At 37.7% G+C, this 24811-nt stretch overlaps 2 protein-coding genes across 3 annotated transcripts in view; both read right to left on the bottom strand.

Moving 5' to 3' along the window:
• ppp1r13bb (protein phosphatase 1, regulatory subunit 13Bb) overlaps positions 1–16154 on the bottom strand; it is a 56450-nt gene extending 40296 nt beyond the window's left edge. Inside the window, exons 1-2 of one of the 2 annotated variants that reach the window (XM_081378834.1) lie at positions 15794–16154; positions 15148–15242 (exon numbers count right to left, since the gene is read on the bottom strand). In XM_081378834.1, the coding sequence (XP_081234960.1) occupies positions 15148–15156 (9 nt within the window). In that variant the 5' untranslated portion in view covers positions 15157–15242; positions 15794–16154. The remainder of the gene's footprint in view (positions 1–15147; positions 15243–15793) is intronic. The other variant, XM_081378833.1, reaches the window with a different exon arrangement.
• Positions 16155–22061: 5907 nt separating this feature from the next.
• Positions 22062–24196, bottom strand: rd3l (RD3 like; the record flags this gene model as incomplete). The annotated part of the gene is made up of 3 exons (XM_081378449.1): positions 22062–22527; positions 22809–23078; positions 24153–24196. 3 exons carry the CDS (start codon positions 24194–24196, stop codon positions 22161–22163), a joined length of 681 nt encoding a protein of 226 aa, XP_081234575.1. The 3' UTR covers positions 22062–22160.
• Positions 24197–24811: the final 615 nt, after the last annotated feature.

Below are 24811 nucleotides of genomic sequence, written 5' to 3'. Positions count from 1 at the left end.
ACAAACTTCTTCATGACGCATGAATCGCTTGTAGCTCTACATCAAACACATCCTTTGAATGTGTCTTGTTCAAACCCCCTCAGCAAAAGTAGCAGGCAAGGGTTCCCTGCAGCGGAAAGCCTTCAGTAGTCACGCTAGCTGTGTGACTGCTGAGAGCAAGCGAGCGTGTGAGTGAGAGAAAATGAAAATCAGAGGAAGACGACGGAGGGAGGGTGCTTCTCTCATCAGAATTGTGAAGGGTGCGTCACCAGGTCCCCTCCAGAATAAGGCTCCCTCGAGAAAGCAGAAGACTGCACCCCAGATCGGAGGTGGCTGATGGGTGCATGCCGCAAAAGCTGGGACAAAGATCAGATGAGTGTTGAAGGGTATTAATGTGACCTGTAAGAACTGTAAGTGTGAGACGTTGCAAACCAACAAAATAGCTCAGAACACAATTATTCCAAGACTAAACTGGTTTACTATCAAACATATCAGGGAGTATTTGTGAGATTACAGAATTGCACACTTTGAGTTGAATTTGAGTTAGTTTAACCAAATTAAAAAAGTTTTGGAAGGACTAAATTACACAGTACAATAAATACTAATTTACAAGTATATACACATACTAACAACAACTTCAAGTTTAAACCTCAACACACTTCAAGTCTTAGTAAAGTTGGACCATTAGTCTGTGCTACACTGAAACCAATTCATCTTTTTTCAGATTTGAGAGTAGAAGGTTTTGTATTATTGATGCTTCCATGTTAAAAGGCCATGAAAAGACTAAGAGTTGAAAGAGTTAAAAATAATGGAAATCAAATTAGAGTCGAGTTTTAATAATACATGCTAAAGTAGATTTTAGAACCGGGAATTATCCTCTTTTGAGACATATGAAGCCTTCAAGAGACAGACACTGGTACAAGCCTTAAAGCTAGGCTAAATGATTGGCTTTATTATTTTTATTTAGTACTGGCAGATAACTTGGTGAAAAGCATACATCAAAATAAATTAAACTTTATTCTGTTTTAAAGGGATAGTTTTTTTTTTTTTTTTTGCATAGTGACTTGCGTCACTCGTCCATGCCTGGTTGCTACTTTGATGTGTGGTGTGGGAGTGTAATAGGTTAGTTGTTACAACGAGCAATAAAGAAAGAAAAGAAAAATAAAGCAGTCCAGAGGAGCTTCTGTAATAAAAAGGGAATCCAGATTGGCTTGGCTTTTCGGAGATGGCGAGAACTGAGGGCTTTGAAATGTTGTAAAAGCGATGCAGAGATGCAGTTATTATTACTCAGATGAGTAGGGTATTTTATTGAACAGATAAATTGCCATAGCTCTCTAACAGAGTTCATTGTAAATCATGATCTACTGCGAGGGGTCATTTCATTATGGTTGTTGTAGAGCTGTGCTGGAATTTATTTTCAAAGAAGTACATTGTATATTAATGGGTTTAGCAATATTAACATCTTCAGCTAGTCAGTTTAAGATTGTTTCCATCTAAACTGGTTATTCTCTTAAGCCTAGTAATGAAATGGTTTATGAGCAGTAGGATAACCATATTCATTCGCAGTCACACAGAGCCGAAACACCCATAACAATTCTTCCATAAAAATGCATGCAGCTTTTTTTACCGAAAAAGGGCTGAAAGTTACATAGTGTACTTCTGAGGGTTATTCAAAAATGTATTTGTCTGCACGTGTATGTATAATATGACCTTTACAATGTTCAGTAATCTGAATGCCCCCTCAAAAGAAAAAAGTGGACTTGCATAATGTATGATGACATATCATACATTCATTAACCCTGGTGCCATGAACAGGGTATACGGGTATACAGTTATGCCGTAAAATCCTAAATGTTGATTATTTTCCTGTATTACTTCTCTATATTGCAGTTGTTATAATACATTTAGATGAGTAGAACTTACATTAAAATACTTATTTTGTGTGGGGATGCCCCGCTATAACAATCAAAGTTACAATGTTTGCTGAATAAAAGTACGACAAAAAAACGGTTCAACACGAGACCTAAATGGAGTGCTATAATACACTTTATGGAGAGGGTTGTGCTGTGAAGTGCATGTCTTGAATAAAATCTAGGTGACTAATAGTTTATGACATTTATGATATAACACTATTGGACTGAACTGGACCAAAACTGATTAAAAAATATTTAGATTCCAGTGGCAGTAAATATATACCAGACATGGTTCACTGCAACTGAGGTTCCTGAAAGACATAGCACGATGCTTCAAACCACTGTCACAATGGTGAAAGACCAAGGGCTTCCACAACTCCATAACTTACCATAACTTAGATCATGGCTGTAGGTCTAGTGTTATTTAAATAATTCAAGTTTATTTTAAAATATGTAATATATGCAAGTGTATTGTCTGGTGCACATCTTAACATAAAAAAATAAAAGAGGAAATGGCTTTCATGGATGCTTTAAAAAATAGTCTGCCTCACTTGAGAAAGTGCTTGATAAATCATAGGCGGTTTTAAAAGCACTTTTTAAAAGCACATAAGTGGCAGAGGTTTTTCTTCCAAAGGTTTTAAGAGGACTGTATCTCTCATTCAGTACCCAGACTCCTCAGTCCTCCCAGATTCGAACCTCTTGTGACAGTCACCATTCATATTTGAGAAGCTTCATCAAATTCTAATTATGACAGTTAAGTAGGTAACATTAAGCAAAGAGAATGAATTTGTAACGAGCTCAAATGAGGGAGTAGAGAGGGAGAGAGAAAAAATACAGGGAAGACATGAAACCGCAACAATAGAGGGTATGCGCGTGAAGTCAGCGTCGGCCAGAGAGACTGCGGTCACGTCCACTGAGTGGCAAAAAGACTGAGCGGCATCATTGGTTTTCAGCATGAATGCCGGAGAAAAAAAAAAACGCAAAACACATCTAAAACGGGAAACAGCTTTGCAATTGACTGTATAAATAGATTTGACAAGAAAAGGTATATTTTTACAGACTGCCGAAAGATAGACAAAAGAGAAGCTAATGGATTGCTGCAAATCACAGAAAAAAATTGGACTTTTATAATATACTTGAAATATACTTGATACTAATATATTTTCTGTCCAATTTAGTGTTACTTTTCAATAAATGTGTGGTTATTTTATTGGCTTGTATTTTTTTTTGTAAATTCAGATTCTATAAATTTATTGAATTGAATTAAAAAGTCTAATATTAATTAAAAAAATTTTTTTATTTTTTTTAAAGCCTAATAAAAAATAATTCAGTTTTCTGCCAAGTGCATCCAGAATTTTCAGTTTCGGCTCAGAATGTTAATTTCGGTGTGTAAAATACTAAAGGTACAAGAAAATACTAAAATTAAAACTGAAATAAAAATAAAGTTAAATAGAAAAATATTCTATTTAACTTTATTTTTATTTCAGTTTCAATTTTTTTTTTTTTACTAATTAACTTAATTGAAAAAAGCATATAAAAGGACTAAAATGTAAACTAAAGGCAAATTTAAAATAATAATAAATACTATAATATTAAACAATACTTAAAAGAACACAGAAAAATTATTACTAAATAAGAATATATACGTAATATGTAATAACAGGTGAAGGATCAGTCCACCAATGAGAGGAAACAACAGACATTTCTGGAGCTGGAAACCAGAGACTGAATTAGATTAAATAAGAAAATAAGAAAAAATAAATAAATTAGAGGACATTGGGTGTAGGCCAAGAACAATGTCTTAAATTCAATTCAAGAAATTAATTAAAAATTAAATGGATATTAATCTTACAAAGAATGAAATTGAAAAGCATTTTTGTCTGCTGTTTTTCTTTAAAGAAATGATGTTACTCCATAACATGATTAAAAACTGCATAAACTGAATCAGCATTACGGAAATGCTTTTCACAGTCAACTTAAAAGAAAGGCTCATTTGACATTTCATAATTCATAACATTAATGTAGTGCACAGTTTCTAGCATTTATATCTGTGTTTCAACAACATACAGCACATCATGATTCAATGATGTTCTTGCCCAAACTTGGCTTTGAAAAGCTACAGCCACGAGAGGGAGAGAGAGAGAGGAAGAGGAAGATGAGGTTGTGTCTGCTTCAAAGTGCCCCAACAACAGTGCTCTAGCAGCTCACTGCACCGGCCTTCATTGGCTGCCTGAGTCACACGCACAGAAAGGATGAGACTTGACGAGAAGGGCACACTCTCTCGCTGACTGAGGCTGTGACACTGATGCCATTTACAGAGCTGCGGGGCAACCCGCCATGCAGGGTAACCTCACAATTCTGACAACACGTTCATGTACCATAACATGAAAGCTTATTTGTTGAGAACAGTTCCTCAGTAAGATCAGCACTCGTTAGCCCAGCTCAAGGAAGAGTCCAGAAATAAAAACATGAATGTGTCTTCATGTCCAAATAGCTTCAATATATACCAAATAGCATCAGAATGAATTATTGTTCAAGGAAACTGCAAGATACCAGGGGCCGGTTGAACCAGATGTGCGCAAGTTAGTCTAGCTTTCAAAACAGTTTTGGGTGGCAACGTTCATACTTGATGAACCACCAAATGAGCCCCAAGTAAAACTTTTTTTTTTACATTTTTTACTCCCAGTAAACACGAATCCAGGATGTGCATACACGCATGTGCAGAGAGTCACAAGGCAGAATGGCAGATTCAAGGCACTGTGGATCGGTCCAATGCTGTGAACTCATAATGCGCAGAGTACTGAGATGACACATTATAAATCTCTCTCCAAACAGACATGCTATCTAGCAGAACAGACACAGCGGGTTCAGCTGAGGTTTGTCTGTGGACAACAAGGCTGTCAATTCAAATGAAAAAATAAAATAAAAACTCTAGCATGATGAAAGCTTGCTTCATGAGCTTACCGTTTTCAGACAGCAAAAGTTTTAACTTAAAAAACATGTCTTGAGATGCCCGTGTTCTGTTGCATAACATTAACAGATATATTTACATAACCCATTATTATATAATAGGGCTGGGTAAAAAAAATATAGATTTCTCAATTTTAATCGATTCGCATTTTTACGAACCAATATCGATTCTTAAATCCCAAGAATCGATTAGCCTTTGTGTGCTTTGTCACTACTGATATGAAACAAAGTCTCAGATTTCAAATTACATGCATTTTCTTGCGAAATTCAAAAACATAAATACCGTTTTGGCGCTGTGGCGTGAGATCGCTCTGGCGCAGCTCAGCTCAAGAGAAGCAGCAGCGCTGAGCGCACATGATCTTCTCTCTGCCTTAATAATACCAGTTACAGCGCAAAATAAACATGAATGAGCATCTGAAAGTGAAAAACAGCTTGTAAACAATGTCATGTAATGTCACATTTACCTTAGAAAAAACATATCCAGTGACCATAAACTCATTAGTCAGAGGCCATAAACTCCTCCATACCAGACCATAAACTCATTAGTCAGTCATATTTTATTTAACACTTATATCGTGATACAGTTTTCAGCCATATCGCCCAGCCCTAGAAAAACCTCATTAAAGGGGGGGTGAAATGCTCATTTTCACTCAATCTCCTGTTAATCTTGAGTACCTATAGAGTAGTATTGCATCCTTCATATCTCCAAAACGTCTTTAGTTTTATTATATTTATAAAAGAAAGATAGGCTGTACCGAGTCTTTCCGGAAAAAAAACGAGCGGCTGGGGGCGGGCCGTGTGGGCGGTGTGCAATAGCTGTGCTAACCGAGCTAAAAACAACACAGAGAGACATTGGAAGCAGTTTACTCACCGCATGCGACAGCGAACCTTTATCATTGTGACTGCTCGATCCTTAAGCATTAGACGATCTGCAAATCCGTCGATCTGGGCTTTGTTTATAAAACAATCATCGTCGAAATGCAGGGAACAAAGAGTCTTGCACAACCTCTGTTGATGCTTCGAAAAAACAAACTCCATCCACTGTTCCCTTAACGCTGGGTTCTTTGGGAATCTGGGCAGGGTTGTCTTGCCCTGGCAACCAAAAACCCACTTCTTTGGTGACATTGACTTCCCTAAAAGCCGAGCATAGCGCTTTGATGTAACGTACTGCTTTCGCTCTCTTCTCTCTCTGGTCTACGAGTGCGCGCGCGCCCGCGGAAAAGTGCCCTTAGGACCCATATAAGGAAATTCCGTCCTATCTTACGTAAGACAGAGCCATACTCGAAAAAAACTTTCCGAAACTTGTGACAAACCGGAAGGAGTATTTTTGGAACAAAAATACTCCTTCAAACGTACAACTTAACTTTTGAAACTTTGTCCATGTTTAGCATGGGAATCCAACTCTTTAACAGTGTAAAAAACTCAGTATGCATGAAACAGCAATTCACCCCCCCTTTAAAAAAAAAAAAAGGCTGAGCAATAAGGAGCCGACATCCACACTGCTCAGTCTGCTGTATGTTAGTTAATTCCTCATGCTGGTGGGAAGCTCAGCACTACAAAAGTAGTTAACCAAAGTAAAGCAAGCCTTGACAAACACCTTTCTGCTTCAATAACAGACTGATTCATTTCCTATCAGACACACCCATTACATAATTAAACTCTCCCTTAGTTCAACCATACCCAAACATGCTACTGACAATAGGGGTGTTATGATATTGACAAACAAATTTATGATATTTTGCTGAGTGTGGCTGATTTAGGCCTGTCGTGGGCAGATGACACACCTGAATCCTTTTTATATTCTTCATATTCTGTGCAGATTACAATACTTTGGATTCTTACTGGAAAAAGTAGATCATGCGGGATTGGAATACTCATTTCAACATACTACGATTTAGGGAAAAATAATTCTCATTTCGAATACTATTTACTAAGACGCAGCACAAGTGCCTGTCTTTATGAATGGGTCATTGAATAACTCACTCAAACGGTTTAAAAACACTGATTCAAGTAACGAAACACTGTTGTGTGTTGCTCTGAGACGCACAATGGTTCTGCTCTGCTTTGTTTGAAACTATTTTCACAGGCAATGAGTGACATTCAATGACAGCTTGTACATTCTAGAGTTTGTATACACCGATCAGGCATAACATTGTGACTCTTCATCACGACACCTTTTAGTGGATGGGATATATACAGTATTAGGTAGCAATTTAACATTTTGTCCTTATAGCTGATGTGTTAGAAGCAGGAAAAATGGGCAAGTATAAGGATTTGAGCGAGTTTGACAAGGGCCAAATTGTGATGCAGCTCTTGTGGGGTGTTCCCGGTCTGCAGTGGTCAGTATCTATCAAAAGTGGTCCAAGAAAGCAACAGTGGTGACCCGGCGACAGGGACAAGCCAAGCCTCATTGATGCACATGGGGAACGAAGGCTGACCTGTGTGGTCCGATCCAACAAACGAGCTACTGTAGCTCAAATTGCTCAAGAAGTTAATGCTGGTTCTGATAGAAAGGTGTCAGAATACACAGAGCATCACAGTTTGTAAAAATGGTTCAGGAATGGTTTGAGGAGCACAACAACGGGTTTGAGGTGTTGACTTGGCCTCCAAATTCCCCAGATCTCAATCCAATCGAGCATCTGTGGGATGTCCATGCCACAACGGGTCAGGGCTGTTTTGGCAGCAAAAGGGGGACCAACACAATATTAGGAAGGTGGTCATAATGTAATGCCTGATATATATATTAGCACACCCCTAATTGACAAGATAAAAAAAGGGCACTATTAAGTGTGCAAAATGGTGCCACCGATCTGTAATCTCTCCCTTTAAAACTCGCTATCAAAATAAAACATCAGAGCTGCTGTGTGTTTGCTATTTTGCTTTATTAATATCTAGCATTGCACCGATGTATCAGAGCTGCTAAATTTACCCACAGGAGCTATTAAATGGTGTGGCAGGCAAAGGGAGTAAACAAACTCATCACTTTTCACAACCAGCACTCTGCCTGCTCACTAAGACAATCCATAGAGACCCCGGCGCAGGTTCTGAAATGCATCAGTGACCCTGTTTCCAGCACACTGCTAGCATAGGGCGCTCTTCAGTAAACAGTAGACAATTAAAGTGCGTTATTGTCATAGACAGTAAAAGAAATGGACACAGCGACCCCATTGGATTCAACGGAGACAAAGTGAAGCCAATTAGAAAATCTTACTTCCTGGGGGTCCAGCGTACTGCGCAAACTCAAACTGAGCTCGACGACGTAGATGTGACGTGGAGTCTTTAAACGCCTCAGATGTGAAGTTATTCGCTGTCAAAGTGACGCCAAAATGAATGGGAGTCAATGGGATGCTAACTGCAGGTGGGGTTCCGTTAGCCAATGGCGGCGTCCGGGGGTACTTCAAAATAATACAAATCCCTGCACCCTTGGTTATTGTATACACAACAGTAGCGTTTGGGAACGTGTCTCATGAGTCTGTGCATCTTTGACCTCTACTGAGGTTTGATGAAGTATGCTCTTAGATCTCATCTACTCTGATCATTGGCTTAGACATTGCTCTAGTTCTCTTGATACAAATAGCCACTAGGCAGTACATATGTAGGCATTTCCCATCATGCATCTGCATTCCCAGTATGATAGTGCAATCTAGGTCATGGAGGATGTTCTCTTGCGATCCAAATGGCATGTAGGCTCTTCATCACAGTCTTAATTTGAGAGTCCTGTACGGTTTCTAAGAGGCTGACTATGGGAAAACAGCTTTCTCACAGTTAATTTAAGTAGACTGGAGATGTATATTATTCTAGAGAAGACAAAGAATAAGTGATCTTCTTCCACTCCCTCCAGGCACACTGGGTGTGCCAAACATTTAGTCCTCTCATATTAGATAGCTGGTATGTAAATATATCCATGAGGCACTGCACCGCTTCAAGTTATTGTCACTTTAGAACAATATCGAAAAATGGATGAATGAGAAAACGGGACAAAAACTCAAAGCGATGCTAGCGCTGTCTAACACACCTGATGCGTGCAAAGTGCACTCGAAGCAGCAGAAAGCCACAATAGCATGCTGTCCAGAATTCAGTTCTCTATTGCACTTAACTGGTCAAATACACAACAGGATAATGTCAAAATTCCCGTATTAGCAAGTATTCCGTGTCTTAAGTGAACGTAAACAAAATCAACGACAGAATGATTGTGATTGTTAACATAATTATCCTTCATGATTTTCAAGCCGTCAAATAGATGTCAAACGAGTGTGATTTGTGTCAAGTAAACTTTTTTCACCATCAGAGTTTGAGGCAGTTGAGGGCACTAATAACTTTAATTTGGCTTGATCCTTGTATCAATGTTGCGAACACCTCTCTTATCTTGTTTAAATTAATAAATAAAACAAAGAATTTTAAGTTCCATGTTCTGTCAACTATTTTTCAATTACTTTTCCTGTTGTTTTAGGTTTTTGCCGTGGTATCATTTCAGTATTATCATCAAGATATTTTAGACAGGTATCGTATCGAAGACATCATTTTGGTATCTTGACAACACTATTATTCATCACTCACTCTGTGTAGCAGGTTTCTTCACACCAGTTTAGCCCCTGGTTTTACATACAAACAGTCAAGCAGGCATAAAGATATAGGACCATAATCTAATGTACAGCTCTAAACTTATGCTGAACTCAACCACACCCTGCTGTGAGTTTGCCGTTTACTCCTCATTTGGCTGTTTCCATGGCTGTCAGCCAATTGCAGCACAGGCAGCTTAGCGGCTGTAGCTAACATTAACAATGCCAACATCAGCATAGGGAGAAGGTGTAGGGGCTTCAGCATACAGGAAACCGAACCTAACATCCTTTGTTTGAAAGCAGCTGCGGATCTAATCATGCTTTCAACAGTAAACAATTGAGGCTAGAGTTTAAATCAATAAGTAGAAAATGAATGGTGTGGTACCTAAAAGCCGATTTTGCAATTAAGCTAAAAGCAAACCAATCAAATATTCTAACAAATAGCCTGTAAAAAGTCAAATTAGGTAAAGCAGACACTCCACATTACTTTAACAAAACATAACAAGAATTTGCATTCAAAATTCAGCCATTTCAATAATCCTTGCGATTGGATGTTTCAAGTGAGGGTGAACATGTTCCCAACATATATATTTTTCATGAATTTGCTGCATTGACCAACAGAAAGAAAAGAAAATATTTTGAAAATAACTTCTGTGTGATATGTATATATACACACACACACAAGATATGATATATCGGTAACACTTTACAATAAGGTTAATTAATTAAGAGTTAATGTATTAACTAACAATGAGCAATGCATTTGCTACAGTTTTTATTAATCTTAATGTTGTAAAGTACAAAACAGCTGTTCATTGTTTGTTCATGTTGGTTCACACTTCAAAAAGCATTAAAGGGTAACTCAAACCTTGGTCAGAGCCTGACTCCACCCACTGGCAAATTTTAAAAAATGCTGGAAAAGTGGGCAGAGCCCAGCGGAGGGGGGGCGTGCACCTGAGTCGCATCTCTCTGTAGGCAAGGGCGTGGTTAGCTGGTGCCCTCTTACGTCACAGGGCACCACAACTTCCAATAGGAAAATTCAACTGCAGTAGCCACCATTCAACTTGAGGAGGGCAGCACTCAGACGTTTTTACACCATATGTATATTTGTAGAATTAAAACACTTTATACCCAAAAGTAAAAAAAATTACTTGAATCAATGAACAGCATTAATAAAGCCCCAGTCTTACAGATCATTAACTAAAAAAAGTTGTTTTAGGGTTTAGTTACCCTTTAACTAATGTTAACAAATACAACCTTTGATTTTAATAACATATCAGTAAATGTCGAAATTAATATTAACTAAGACTAATAAATGCTGAAGAAAAATTGTGCATTATTAGTTCATGTTGACCAAGGTAGTTAACTAATTTTAACAAATGAACATTATTGTAAAGTGTTACCGATATATCTTACCTTTTAAGCAATGTGGAGGCAAAATGACAAAACATAAAAAAAACTTTTATGGCCATGTTATCTTTGCAAGCGCAGAGTGTTATTTAGTTGAATTAGTCTTTCTTTTTATAATATAATTACCATCCAACAAACAATATAGTTCTGATTAACAGTGATTAAAGAATATTAAACGAAAAGATTGAAAAATGATTGCACAACCACCAAACAGGTGGTGATATGCACCAAGTATGTAAATAGCAATTAAACAAAAGTAAGTAGTATGGCGCACTTCTTCTTAGCGTCTGTTTCCATGGTGGCTCGTCGATTCGTCGCTCTGTTAAGAATGTCTTGTGTGTTAAACCATGAACACTCTGGGTCGGCTAAACTTACTTCAGGACGTATTTTTCATAACAGTTGATGAAACTTCTGTTTAAAAAAACCTTACAATCATGTACCACTCACAAAAGCACAGTTGAGCCCAAAGTATACTTCTCTTGTTCGTGTTCTGCTCCAGCTCGCACACAGTCTCTACAGAATTTATCATTAGTCTAGAGTTGCATGATTGATCTCGATACAAACACCAACAAAGTCTACACAACCTTTGACATTGAAGATCACAGCGGACCATTCAAATCTGCTTTTAAAGGGCACCTATTATGCAAAATTCACTTTTACATGGTGTTTGAACATAAATGTGTGTTGGCAGTGTGTGAGCAAACCCTAGAATGATAAATCCACCCAGTGGTTTTTTTACAATCTCAATAAATCATAAGCACTGTCTCAGAATGAGCTGTTCTCAGATTCGGCGCAATGTGACGTAGAATTGAGCAGGCCCCTCCCACGACTGTTGGGTGACACTTCAGTTTGAGCCCAGACCCGCCCTGAGTGAGCTGGACACAGAGTCCGCCATTGTTCGACGCTTGAGCAGCTGTAGACAAGAATGTCTCCTAAGCGATTGAGGTGTGATGTTGATGGATTGTAAGAATGAACATAGCAGTCTTCATTTACTCTCGTTGTTACTCGAGGATGGATCTGTACTGTTTGTGATCAAGCTTACACTCTCCGGAGCAACAGGCCTAACGTGACTGGACACGGAAGAAATGAAAGTGCGAGCGCGCTCTTTATGACAGCTCTTCGAGTCATTTTACGGATATAAGGTTTACCAGTTTATTTAGCTCCCACTGAAAAGGTGTGTATATTTGTTTACTGTTAGTTGTAACGAGTGTTTTGTGTACTTCGCTGTGTATGTTGTTGATAATGAAAGGGAGAGAGAGAGAGAGAGAGTTTATGGATAAGACTTTAATGCGCACTTCTTATACTATGTTTATTCAGCTCTTACAGAGATTCTCTGGAGTAAAACTAACGCTCATCTTTTGTGTGATGTACAATAAACTTCACTGAACTCGTCAGTATATTTTGGTCATCATTCGGACGGGTTTTGCTACAGCAGGCTTGTATTAGTGGATAAAAGCAGATGACAAATAAGTTATAACCATAATTAAACTAAACTATACCTGTTCTATGTCCATACAGCATATATTCTCTGGCTCTGTGGGCATTATTGTCCGACTCCGAGTCGAAATGAACACCGCAACTGAGAGTTTCTGTTCTGATATTATCAGATGAGATTGTCCTGACTGAAGCGCAAGCTCGTGAGGCTCCGCCCCCTGTGCCGTGCAGCAGCAGTTAATTTGCATTTAAAGGGCACACACTAAAACAGCACGTTTTTCTGAGCCCCAAAAAATTAAAATTTAAACATGCTGTAAATAATGATCTGTTGGGTTTTTTGAGCTAAAATTTCACATACATACTCTGGGGACATCAGAGACTTATTTTACATCTTGTGAAAAGAGTCATAATAGGTGCCCTTTAAACTGCCACAGACCCAGAGAGAGAGCAGTTGTCGTGTATGAAACAGCTTCAAACAGTCTTTTCAACCACACAGTATCATTATTTCTGTTACAATAATTCAAATTATCACAGAAGTACTGGGATAAAAGTTTATAGTTCAGATATAAACGCTGATGTCTACAGAATTGATCATAATAGACCAAATTACCTTTTGAAAGTAACTTGACGCCTCAAATAAAGATTGTATCAATTACACCAGTATAGGCGGTGAGAAATGACCCCCTATTGGCAGAAATAAATAGATTGAGAAATAAATAAAAATGTTTTTGTCATTGAATCATTCATTCAAGAGAGTCATTCAAAAATGCTGATTCATCCAGTCATGAAACAAGTGACGTCTTTATGAGCGAGTCATTGAATCATTCATTCAAACCATTTTTTTTTAAATAATTCTTTCAAATCATTTAAACAGACTGCAATAATTAACATTTTGTCAGAACCTCTAAAAAAATTAAATGTTATTTTGTTTAGTTGTCTATTCAAAATGTATTGACAATTTATTCAGAATCGTGCAGCTCTATTACAGTCCACTAATGTGGACTACATGCAGCTTGATTTTCGTGTCCATGTGGACTTGTGCATGGACAACAACGCATGTGCAAGTGATGCGCTTGAAAAGAAAGGTCAATTACGGAGTACACTTTGAAAGGCTTGTGCGCTCAACTGTGTGATAACATGAAAAAAAGTAAACCTGAGCCTTGAGAGTCCTCCTATCTGCTGCGTACTGTTGAAAAAGCCAGGTCCTTCAAATACAAATGTGTGCTTTTTTCACTTTATAGGCAGGCACAAGGATACTGAGATTAGGCTCCCCACCCACCATCAATACCTAGGCTACTTATATCTACAAGGCAGGCCGGTACACATCTTTTCGCTCTATAATCAGTACAATCACATTTTACTGTTGTTTTGTTTAATTGCAACTTGCAACATATCAAATTCCTTCTATGCTACAGCAAAACATGATCTTATCCAGATGTCAAAGGACAGCAATCATAACAATCTGTGCTTTCTGCTAAAACATTCTGCTTGAGAACTGGCCACATCAGGGGGAAAGACGTAAACGTGCATAATCTGCACATGCTTGGGTTACTAGGAGTAGGTACATGTAATTATTGCATTTTGATTTGTCAGTGGAATAAGAAACACACAAACAGGTGGGACCTGTGGTTGGTAGTGATTACTTGCGCTGTGATAAACTAATAATTACTCAGATGATCAACATCTGTAGAGGCAGCAAAAGGCAAAATCAAGGTCACAAAATACTATTTTGTTGATAAACGTAAAACATTGTGGGTTAAATGTGCTCAACAAAGTTAATGTTTAACAATACAATGCTTCATTTAGAGTTAATATGTGATCTCAGAGTAATTCACTTGCTAGGTCTAAGAGGTTGTGACAACCCAATGATTTTCTGTGAAGCAGTTTTGAAACAAATGAGATGATGTAAAGCGAGAAACAAATAAAAATGATCTGATACTAAAAGTCTTTGTAAACAATCATGTGCAGTGTTTCCCCTTGGTTTACAGCTTTGGGGGGAGGTTGAATGTGAGTGTGCGCTCACATCCAACCTTTGGGGGGTGGGCTTATATAATGGTAGGGAAACACTGATGTTGCCTAAAAACAAATTCTCACATTTTAAAGTGGATATATTTAAAAGATAATACGGATTTTCATACTTCATTGGAATTGTGTTCAAAGTGGAAATAAAAAGGAGCAATAAAATCATGAATAAATAAACATCAATTGCAGTATATCTATACTAGCCTATATCCATCTACTCCGTCAATAATGACTTTGCATTACTGGAAACTACTGATGCATTAGGCTGAAAGAAAAAAAAACGTTCTCTTAACGAGCAACTGCGCATCAACATCATTAAACTAATAGCCACAATTAGTACATGGAAAGAAAAGAGAAAAGGGAGTTCCTCCACAAAGGATGAACAAAAGCCTTGTCACAAAAATAAATTTCAAACCGATCTGTTTTGACTCATTGTTTTCAATCTCAAACAGAGGTTTTGTATTTTGAAAAGCTAAATGATCAGTGGAGTTAAAACAGCACAGCATGAGGCACATGTTCTTGCACTTAGGATATTCCCATCTTAAACCCTATTAGCATTAACAGTTTTTTCAAAAGTAGCCAATTATGAATCCCCTGGCATGGCTTTAGGAAACCCACACCTTTCTCAACAAATCAAACTTCAAACTACTGCCAGTGTTTTGACCCAAGATACTGTACGCACTTTCCATTATACTATACTATGCAGTAAACAAAGAAAATGTAGTGATGTGGGCTAACATTTTTAACTACACTGCTATAAGAATCACACTTATGCCTCGCCACGTGAACCATATTGTATTATGTAAACAAACTGCGTTCGTTTAACTCATTTCTGACCAAATAAGAGAAGGGATACTTACAGGCATCATCTTTGCTAGTGTCAGAGGAACATCTGGTCTTCAGCTTCACTTTGCCTTTCACAACATCCACAAGGTCCAACCCGAGATCACAGCCCCTTTGTACAGCAGGAGAACAACTTCACTTGCACTGTCACTGACACATGAATGTCCACAACACCAACAAATACAGGCCAAACAGGCCACGGCTCAGCACATCGTGTTATTTTACTTTGATTAAACGTTGACGTTATACGCAAAGGTAATCACATTAATCTCCGTTAGCTGAGCAAGAAAAATTAAAGAGGAGCTTTAAAAGAAACTCGCTAAACTGGAATATCAGCTGGTTGTGTGTGTAGAAATGGCAGATGTTGGGTGTTTAATACACCCACTGAGAGCCCGTAACTCATTCTCTCCTCACTCTGAATAATTTATACATTGGTGTGTTAAAACTCAAAACAAATGGTTTAAATCAACTCAATCAATGTTTATCACATTTATAGACGTTTATTTTAAGGAGTTTTCCTCTATCCGCCCTGTTCATTCTACCAGTCCTCACATCTGCTAGCCAGTTAGCACTGACACAAAACATCTCGCTGTATAGTAACGTTAAATGTTAACAAACATTAAGAAAACACATCGGCGGTGGTTAAAACTGCATTATACTCACGTGTCACGAGTACACATATGCCATAACCTTTTAGAAACGACACATGAGGTGTTCCTCGTATTCTTGAGCAGCTGGGTATCGATTAACTCGCGAGATAGCTAAACTAGTTAGCCTGCTAGCCGAAGCCAGGTAAAACACTCCAGTACGTGAAGCGAATGGAAACGAAATCAGAACACGCTTATTCATCTAAATGAAGTCAGATATTGCCATAATACCTTTTAAAGAACGAAAACAAAAGGAATACAATACTGCCCGGACTGGCTGAGGCGAATATAAGCTGCTCGCGCTGTTGTGTTAAATCAATGATGGCACGCACAGAGCTGGAATGACAGGAATGTGGAGCATAGTGACTTATGGATGTTTGGATGTGTAGTCATTAAAATCTCTTTAAGTGATGAAACTTTAAAAAAAGAGGGTATACTACGCCCGTAGTTTCTCAATGAGTCATTAATTGGTAAGAAGTTGCTTATTTTAAAAGTGGCATTACTTGCAGGTATTCAATGCTAGCCTAAATTCAAAGCAACATGGCATACTCATTGGAAACGTTCAATACTTTCACCCATTTACTTTTCCAGTACAAATATTGCAGTGTATAATTTTAAATGGTATGTTTAGAGTTTTATGCATAATTGAGAAAGGGTTAAGAAATTCACATTTGTATGCAGAAGATGCAGAAGTCCTCTAACACCCACTACTGATCAATAACATGAACTACATATTAACTACAAAACATGACAAAATATGACTCTAAACTGCTAACAAAAACAATAAACCTTCACATGCAAAATATTGTCAATAGGCATTTTCTGGTGGAATTTAACATCAGCTTAAAGAAGAGACTTGATTTGTGTCTGCCCAACAAAAATGTTTTTCAAGGACTGACAAAAAAACTTTTGGCAGGACTTTTTTTAATAGTTTAATTTCATAAGTTAACAAATCAAACAGTTTCATGTTTGGCGATATGAATTTCCTGCAAGACAGAGTGAAAGACAACAAGGCAGTGAGTTTTCTATATTGTGATCCAAATCAATCATTTTATTGTTTCCAAAAAACAAAATACAGATATCCAGGTGAAGCTCTTCGGGGGACGATTTACAGAGAAGACATGGGGAATGACACTCCGGTGGTCCAATCAGTGGGAGGGCTCTGTGAGAAAAGGAAAGTCATGCTAGATCCCCAAAGTTTCTACATATGCCCCATAAATAAGGCCCTTTCCATTTTTTTTTTTTTTTTTTTTTTTAAGTTAAAACTATTACAATATTTGAGGAACGTTTAAACTTTTTCATGTTTTACCAAAGTTTGAGTAAAAATCATGATACTGAAAACGTAAATTAAAAAGTTAATACTTACTTGACTGCACTGCTTTCTTCTTTCCTGCAAAACAGCAATGCTATAATTAATACTTTAACAAGAACTTTTGCAAGCACTTAAAATAAAATGTTTTGCCTTGTACACAATATATTTCTGAATATATTGTGTAACAAATTGTCTATCAACATGGGCCCAGTTCATCATAACCGATTATGCATATGATGGTTACATGAGACATAATATAATTATACATTGTGGCATAAATAACGTTTACATAGTACATAATTATATTGTGTACCAAAATAAATACAGGTTCACGCCATGTTGACAGTATACAGTCTTAAAAATAAAGGTGTTTTCAGAGTGATGCCATAGAAGAAGCATTTTTGTTACCCGTATTGTTTGTCCCTTAAAATAACCAAAAAAGTAGTGTGAATAACATATAAAAAAAAAATGTAAAAAAATAATAATATCTAAATAACATTTTTCCACTATAAAGATTTTTTGTTGAATGGAAAGGTTCTATTATAGGGGTAAAAGTTCTTCATGGAACCATAGATGTGTGCATACACTACTAAAGAGTTCTTCAATAAACTTGACCTCTCACCTCCATATGAAAGTTTGTAGTACATGAAAGTCATGATTCCTACACCAACCCACATCTCCTGGTATGCCTTGGTGTAGTAGGGGGCCACCTTAGACCACCAGCCAGCAAATGCACCACCTGCCATCTAGTGATCAAAACATAAAGATGCATGAACATTTGTCTAGGAGGCTTCAAAAATATGCACTATTACCAAACATATGTTTGAATGTGCATATATGTTTATTTATATGTGCCATTCAAATTACGAATACGTGTTATAAAAAAATAACCATTAGAGTAACCTGACACAAGCAGTACTTTCACTCAAGGACATACATTCAAGGGCCAAAAAAAATATAAAAAATTAAATAAAAAATATGGAGAATTTGAAGTACAAAAAGACCATGACAAAAAGAGCAAAAACATTCTCAGTTTATCACTATCAGAATAAGGCGAGTTTCAAGTCAGTATGAAGTTAACTTGAATCGCGAAAAGAACTGGACTATTCACAGTCCAATACTGGGACAAATTGGAGACTATAAAACATTTGCCTCGATTCAAGTGTGCCATTCAGATGTCAAGCTTGCGGAGAGTCTTGATTTTCAATGTTGATTCATTAAAGGCGCTTAGAAAGGCCTGGTCATATACGGTCCAACAAACGAAAAAAGTATGGCTTAAACGATAGTGAATCTGCTTGAAATGGTCAGTGATTATTTAAACTATGCACACTGAAATCATATAGCATTTATTATCAGCAAATGTACTCACCTCTAATATATAAGTGCACTGGACCACACGGAGAAGGTCACTGTTCAGCAGCGATAGCTCAACAGAGATGTAGTGGCGGAAGATCGCTGTAGGTTTCCGCTTTGTAATTAAAAGCCCCGGAATCAAAATAAAAGTCCGTATGTGACGAATGTATTTTTGTAACACTTAAATTTATTTCTCGTTCTCCTTATAGTCTCTTAAAGATAAACTTTTTTTTAGATAAAACGTTGGATTTTTAATTAGATGTAATAAAATGTTAGATGTTAGAAAATATTATTAGGCCACATGATCTCTTACTTTGTTTTAAAAGTCCACAAATAAATCAGAAAATTAAATAGTGTAGCCTATCTAAATGATTAAAGTAATTATCTGATAAAAAAAGAACAGCATAAAAGCCTTTGTATATATTAAAGGGATAGTTCACCCAAAAATGAAAATTCTGTAAGTAATTACTCACCCTCATGTTGATCTACTGTAACTCCGTAAGTCCTTCGTTCATCTTCGGAACACAAATTAAGATATTTTTTATTAAATCTGAGCGCTGTCTCACTCCTCCATAGGCTTCTAAGGGACTGAAACTTGCTGGCCCAGAAAAGTTATTAAAGAGATCGTTAATATAGTCCAAATGACTCTAGTGGCTTAATCTTAAGTTTATCAAGCGATGAGAATACTTTTTGTGCGCTAAAACAAACAAAAATAACGACTTTATTCCACTTTTTATTTCCTTCTCTCTGGGCCTCGAGTCTTTTCGCGTAGTGTTTAAGCGTAGCGCATCTGTTGCACGTCACCACGTATCACACACATGAGCAGCGTCAGCCAATAGTGAGCCCACGTGGTGACGTGCAACACAGACGCGCTACGCTACACTACGCGAAAAGACTCGACGCCCAGAGAGAAGGAAATGAAAAGTGGAATAAAGTCGTTATTTTTGTTTGTTTTAGCGCACAAAAATGTATTCTCGTCGCTTGATAAACTTAAGATTAAGCCACTAGAGTCACTTGGACTATATTAACGATCTCTTTAATAACTTTTCTGGGCCAGCAAGTTTCAGTCCCTTAGAAGCCTATGGAGGAGTGAGACAGCGCTCAGATTTAATAAAAAATATCTTAATTTGTGTTCCGAAGATGAACGAAGGACTTACGGAGTTAGATCAACATGAGGGTGAGTAATTACTGACAGAATTTTCATTTTTTTGTGAACTATCCCTTTAAGCACAGCGTCAGTTCTGACGGGTCACGTTAGTCAAGTCAACTGACTCTCAGCTGATCCACGTCTACCTATAGGAATATGACGCCTATCACTGTATTCATATATAAGCTCCTTCAGTATTATCAACAGTTATCGTGTTTCTCAGGAGCTAATTACCCTCCTCCATCCCCAGCTCCTCCTCTCATCAGTCAGGATTTGGCATTCTGATTACCCCTGAATCAGACTAAAATTCTCTAATTATGTTGTGCATTAAAATTAATTAATGATATCTGCAATACATTCATGTTGGTTCGGTTCTGTTTACCCAAAGGGGGATTTTTGCTGTTCTCCCTGCTCTTATCCATGCTAGGCTGCATGAATGCACAGGGAGCCAATCCTGACTGCATGCTAATTGTCAATCGTATCTGACGATAGTGGTCCTGACAGAATTGTAGAACAGATCAGAAATAATTTCTAGATAGATAGATTTGGTAAACTTTAATTGTAGACATATTAACAGCAATGGACAGACTGAAGAGAACAATAAAGCTTGCAGGGTTCAGAAGGAAATAAATAAAACGGAACAAGCATATTGCATTTTGAAGACAATTCACACAAAATCACAACAACAGCAAAATCATTAGCAGAGAAAAATGTGATTAAAGACAATATTGCATCTGCAGGCTATTGTGTTGATGATCACAGACTCCATTAAGAGAACTTTGTCTGGCCCAACAGTTATTCAGCAGTTCAGAGTAAATAAGCTTTATGATCAGCCCTCTCACTGTAGACAATTACCAAACCTATTCTTTGCCACATTCAGTCCATGCTACATGAAAAACACAGTTCTGTCACTACACAAAAAATCAACAAGCAGAGAATATTAGATTGTATCTGTGATGTGAAATGCATGGGAGAGGTGAGAGTGCTAGGTAGTTCATGGGTACATGCAAGAAGCAGGACCACTGATGCGCAAAGGCAGTGGTGCAATCCTCTCCCCTCAGGCTAATCTCTGCTCTGTAATCCAGAAATATAACTCTGAAAAAATGACAGATTAGACTGGATATCTGGGTTGACTGCTCTGGGTGTATAGTGTGTGCTACTTTCAGTTTGATCAGTCATTATAGCAATGGAACCTGGAAAGCTGAAGCACAAAGAAAAAATGTAATTTGAATTAGAAAAACAAATGGACACAAATGCAAAAGCAATTCTAAAGTGAGACAATAGCATTAAAGGAATAGTTCTAATAATATTAAAGGATCAGGAAGAAAATTTGTCATTATTTACTCACTCTCATGTCATACTGTATGCTGATATTTTGTATTTTGTCCATTAAACACAAAAATAAAGTTTTTTTGAATAATTATTATGCAGTTCTTGTATATACTGTATATATATTTTAAAAAAAAGTTCATAGTGACCAGGGGCTGTTAAAAAGTTCCTAAAAATACCATAAAAGCATATAAAAAGTAGTCTATATAAATACATTATATTATTAATAACAACAAAAACAAGAATAATACATTCTTTATAATTATTTATTTTGAATTATTATTATGATAGTTGTTGGTGGTGATTTTTTTAAGTTTTTAAAAAGTTTTAAATTGAAAAGTAGCTACTTTTTTTCCATCTTATTGATCAATTACAAAAAGTTTATGGTTCATCTTCCAAGTTTAAACATCACATCACATCATTTTCATGTTAATCACTTTTAATCAGTCTAATTTACTTAAACTGCTGCGCAGGATTCGATTTTTTTATGTTGGAAGTGTAGATCTGTGTCTGAGAATTAAGGAACTTGCAAAGAGGAAAGACATGGAAAATGATCGTACAGACTTTTAAACCCAATCTCATGATAAAACTAAATTATTTTATGAGTTGGCGATTTCGCATGAATTCGTACAATGTGATTCGTATGATATTTATGAAAAAAGTAAGCTTGAAGGTCCACCCCTAATCCTAACAGTCGTACAAAATAATCCTAACAGATCGTACAAAAATGGATGAATGAGAATGTACAAATTCTTACGAATCAGCCACTAATTTGCCAAAACTTAAAATTGTTATGAATGGAGTGGTGCAGGGATGATGTCAAAGCCCAAGATTTTCCTATGGGGTTTTATAATGGGGGTTTTCAATTTATGAGTAAAATAAATACTGTATTATCATAACTTGATGATACTTTGACGTTTTGTTCTACAACATAAACTGCACGCACTCACTCCCCAATCTGTATTATCTTACTAATCGTTTTCAAAAATAAACATAACTGCTCCAAAATTCGCTTTTTCAGTATGTGTGTGTGATTTACGTTGTAGAACAAAACGTCAAAGTATTGCCAAGTTGTGTTTACCACAGGCTTTATTTTACTCATAAATTGAAAACCCCCATTATAAAACACTTTAGGAAAATCTCGAGGGAACCAGTGGCAAATTAGTTTTTTGGGTTTTGACGCCATCCCTGCACCGCTCTATTGCCATGAGATCGTGTTGGATGGATCTACCATTAGGTCTCTCACAATGTGGTGCTGTAGGCCTCATAAGCGAACGGATGGCAAAAGGGCAAACTCCAATCTCTGTGGATAGAGTAGGGGCAAGCGGCACGCAAATGTTTATCCACATAACTAGAAATGGTAGGAATTTCCTCCCTGTGATTCCCTGACTCCTCTGACAAAGAATTAGATGCATTTCCAGCCATGTGGTTTCTATCATTACTCTCTATAGGTGGACTGGGAGCAGAGAGAATATTCGGTGGAGCTGAAGGGACTGGACGTCTCTGCATGCCGTCTTCCTGTCTCCTCAGGAAGTCCCTGAGAACTTGCTTGACGACACCCACCAGTTCCCAGGGAGGGATGTTATTGTTGGCCAAAAGATCATGGAGCCTTGATGGACCACAATAAAACGTTAAGTTAAAATATTAAAGCAATATCACACAAGCACTGTAATCACATCGGTGTTGATATTTAGACAGACATCTGTCTGGAATGCACAAACACAAACTTGCGAAGTGACAAATGCAACTAGCTGCTGTTTACTTAAAATCTTGAGAATAATTCTGTACAGTTTCTTAGAGCATTTGAAGAAGCATTTTAGAAAAATGGCTGAAAAAATGTAAAGAAATGGAAGCTAACATGCAAGGCACGAGTAAGAGGACATGTTTTACCTGGAAAGTACAATGGCAGTGTGTGTGGGTGGGATGCGACCACAGAGGCGCTCTAGCTGGCGGTGTTCAGAAGCAGGTATAAGGGCAAGCAGGCTTGGGTATGCTGGGGCGTGACGGTATCCCAGAATGCCACGGGAGATGCAGTACTGGTTTTGAACCTGAAGAGCTCTTTGCTCCAGCTGCCAAAGCATCTCACGCAGCAACATCCGACCTGGGCCTCCATGTGTCACGCATCCATTTGTGTGGGGCCAACCTAAAGGCATGGCTGGGCTGTGGAAGCAATAAGAAAGCATGTTGCTGATAAAATGCTGTATACCAAAGTGACTTTCTCCTATGATCATCCCCTGCCAATGAGATGTGACCGTTCATAAAGAGCTTGGTCTTCAGTGGACAGTCTTTCACACCGTATCACATCAAGCTCTGTAGTCCACATCTTCAACTGGCAGTTTAGTTAATTCAGCAACATTCAGTTAACTCCATCAAGCTAATGCTAACAACATCTGCAGAACAGTCATGTTTGTTTATCTTATTATTTTTTGTCGACCAACATATATAACATTGCTTATTCACATAATTACACATCATAATCAGTGATAAACAACTGAGTCATGTTGAGAAAGGAATGGCAGTTTGTAAAGCCATGCTAAAAACAAGCTAGCCTATTGACGATCAGGCATAAAATGCACTTCACAGATGCACATCAATTTAGCGTAGTACTAACAATGCTCTTGATGTTTCCAGGTAAATTTCAAACTATATGCCCATTTGAAAAAAACTAAGCAGTCATACGTTGCTTGCTGTGTTTTGGAAGATGGCTGGTTTATAACTGGTCCAAGCTGTTCATTAAGGTTAGCAGTCACCTTGTAAAAAAAGCAAGGAAAACCAACTGTAGCTGGTTTGTTGGTGCAAAGTCTACCAGCTTGAACCAGTGAATGACCAGCTAATCACCAACTTGAACCAGTTAATCAGCTTGGACCAGCTAACAACCAGCTTAAACCAACTAAAATGTTCCAAAACAAGAGGGTGCGTGACCAAAAAAAATGATGTGAAAAGACAATCTTGGAATAAACATAGATAGATAGATACAAACAGAGCTCTGAAAAAAGACAATGAACTGTTGAGAAGATAGATATGAATCGAATGGACAGGTACAAATGGGCAAAATCAGGGCAAAATTGTAAAGTTGACAACTGAAACAGGAGGAGACCGACAGAGAGGTGATGGATGGAACTGAATTTACAGGAAAGGATCATAACCACCAAAGGATTCACCACAGAGGATATGGGTTAAGGCGAAGAAAAGAATGGAAATTACAATAAATGACATTTAAACTGATATTTTTACCTTGTGGATCTTAGAGGTTGAGGTCCATGATGCCTTGACTCCATCTGATACCATCAAATTGCACCAGGTTATGTAAATAAAATATGAATAGTAAATTAAACCAGACTGTCAGATATCAAATTAGAGGATACTGACAAAAGTGGGGAAAGATGGACAGATAATAAGGAAAAGAGCAACCTGAAGAAATAACTATTCTGGCAGAAGAGGGTAAGAGAAACTAAAATAAGGCGCTTGTGCAAGAAGAATGTCAGACAAGCAAAATCAGGAGAAAAGCAAAGACAGAAAGAAGAGAGAGAGAGTGTGTGCCAGTGACATGCAGCAGTGTGTGGACGACTGCGCCGGGCAAAGTTGAGATGAAGAGAGTGACTCTCTCTCCTGCCCACCGCCTCTCTCTGCTCTGATAACCCAGCCCACTCTGACACACACACACACACACACACACACACACACACACACACACACACACACACACACACACACACACACACACACACACACACACACACACACACACACACACACACACACACACACACACACAGCATTTTAAGCTCATATAACAGCAAATTGTTTGAAGTATGCATCCCGCTTCCCATCATTCAATATACTCTTACACATGGTATTAAATTCATCCTGAATTTCATGCCTCAAAACTGGCC

The sequence above is a fragment of the Scardinius erythrophthalmus genome (genome assembly GCF_964197995.2).
Source record: "Scardinius erythrophthalmus genome assembly, chromosome: 11".
In the NCBI taxonomy this organism is placed as follows: Eukaryota; Metazoa; Chordata; class Actinopteri; order Cypriniformes; family Leuciscidae; genus Scardinius; species Scardinius erythrophthalmus.
This window is presented reverse-complemented; position numbering and strand designations above follow the sequence as displayed.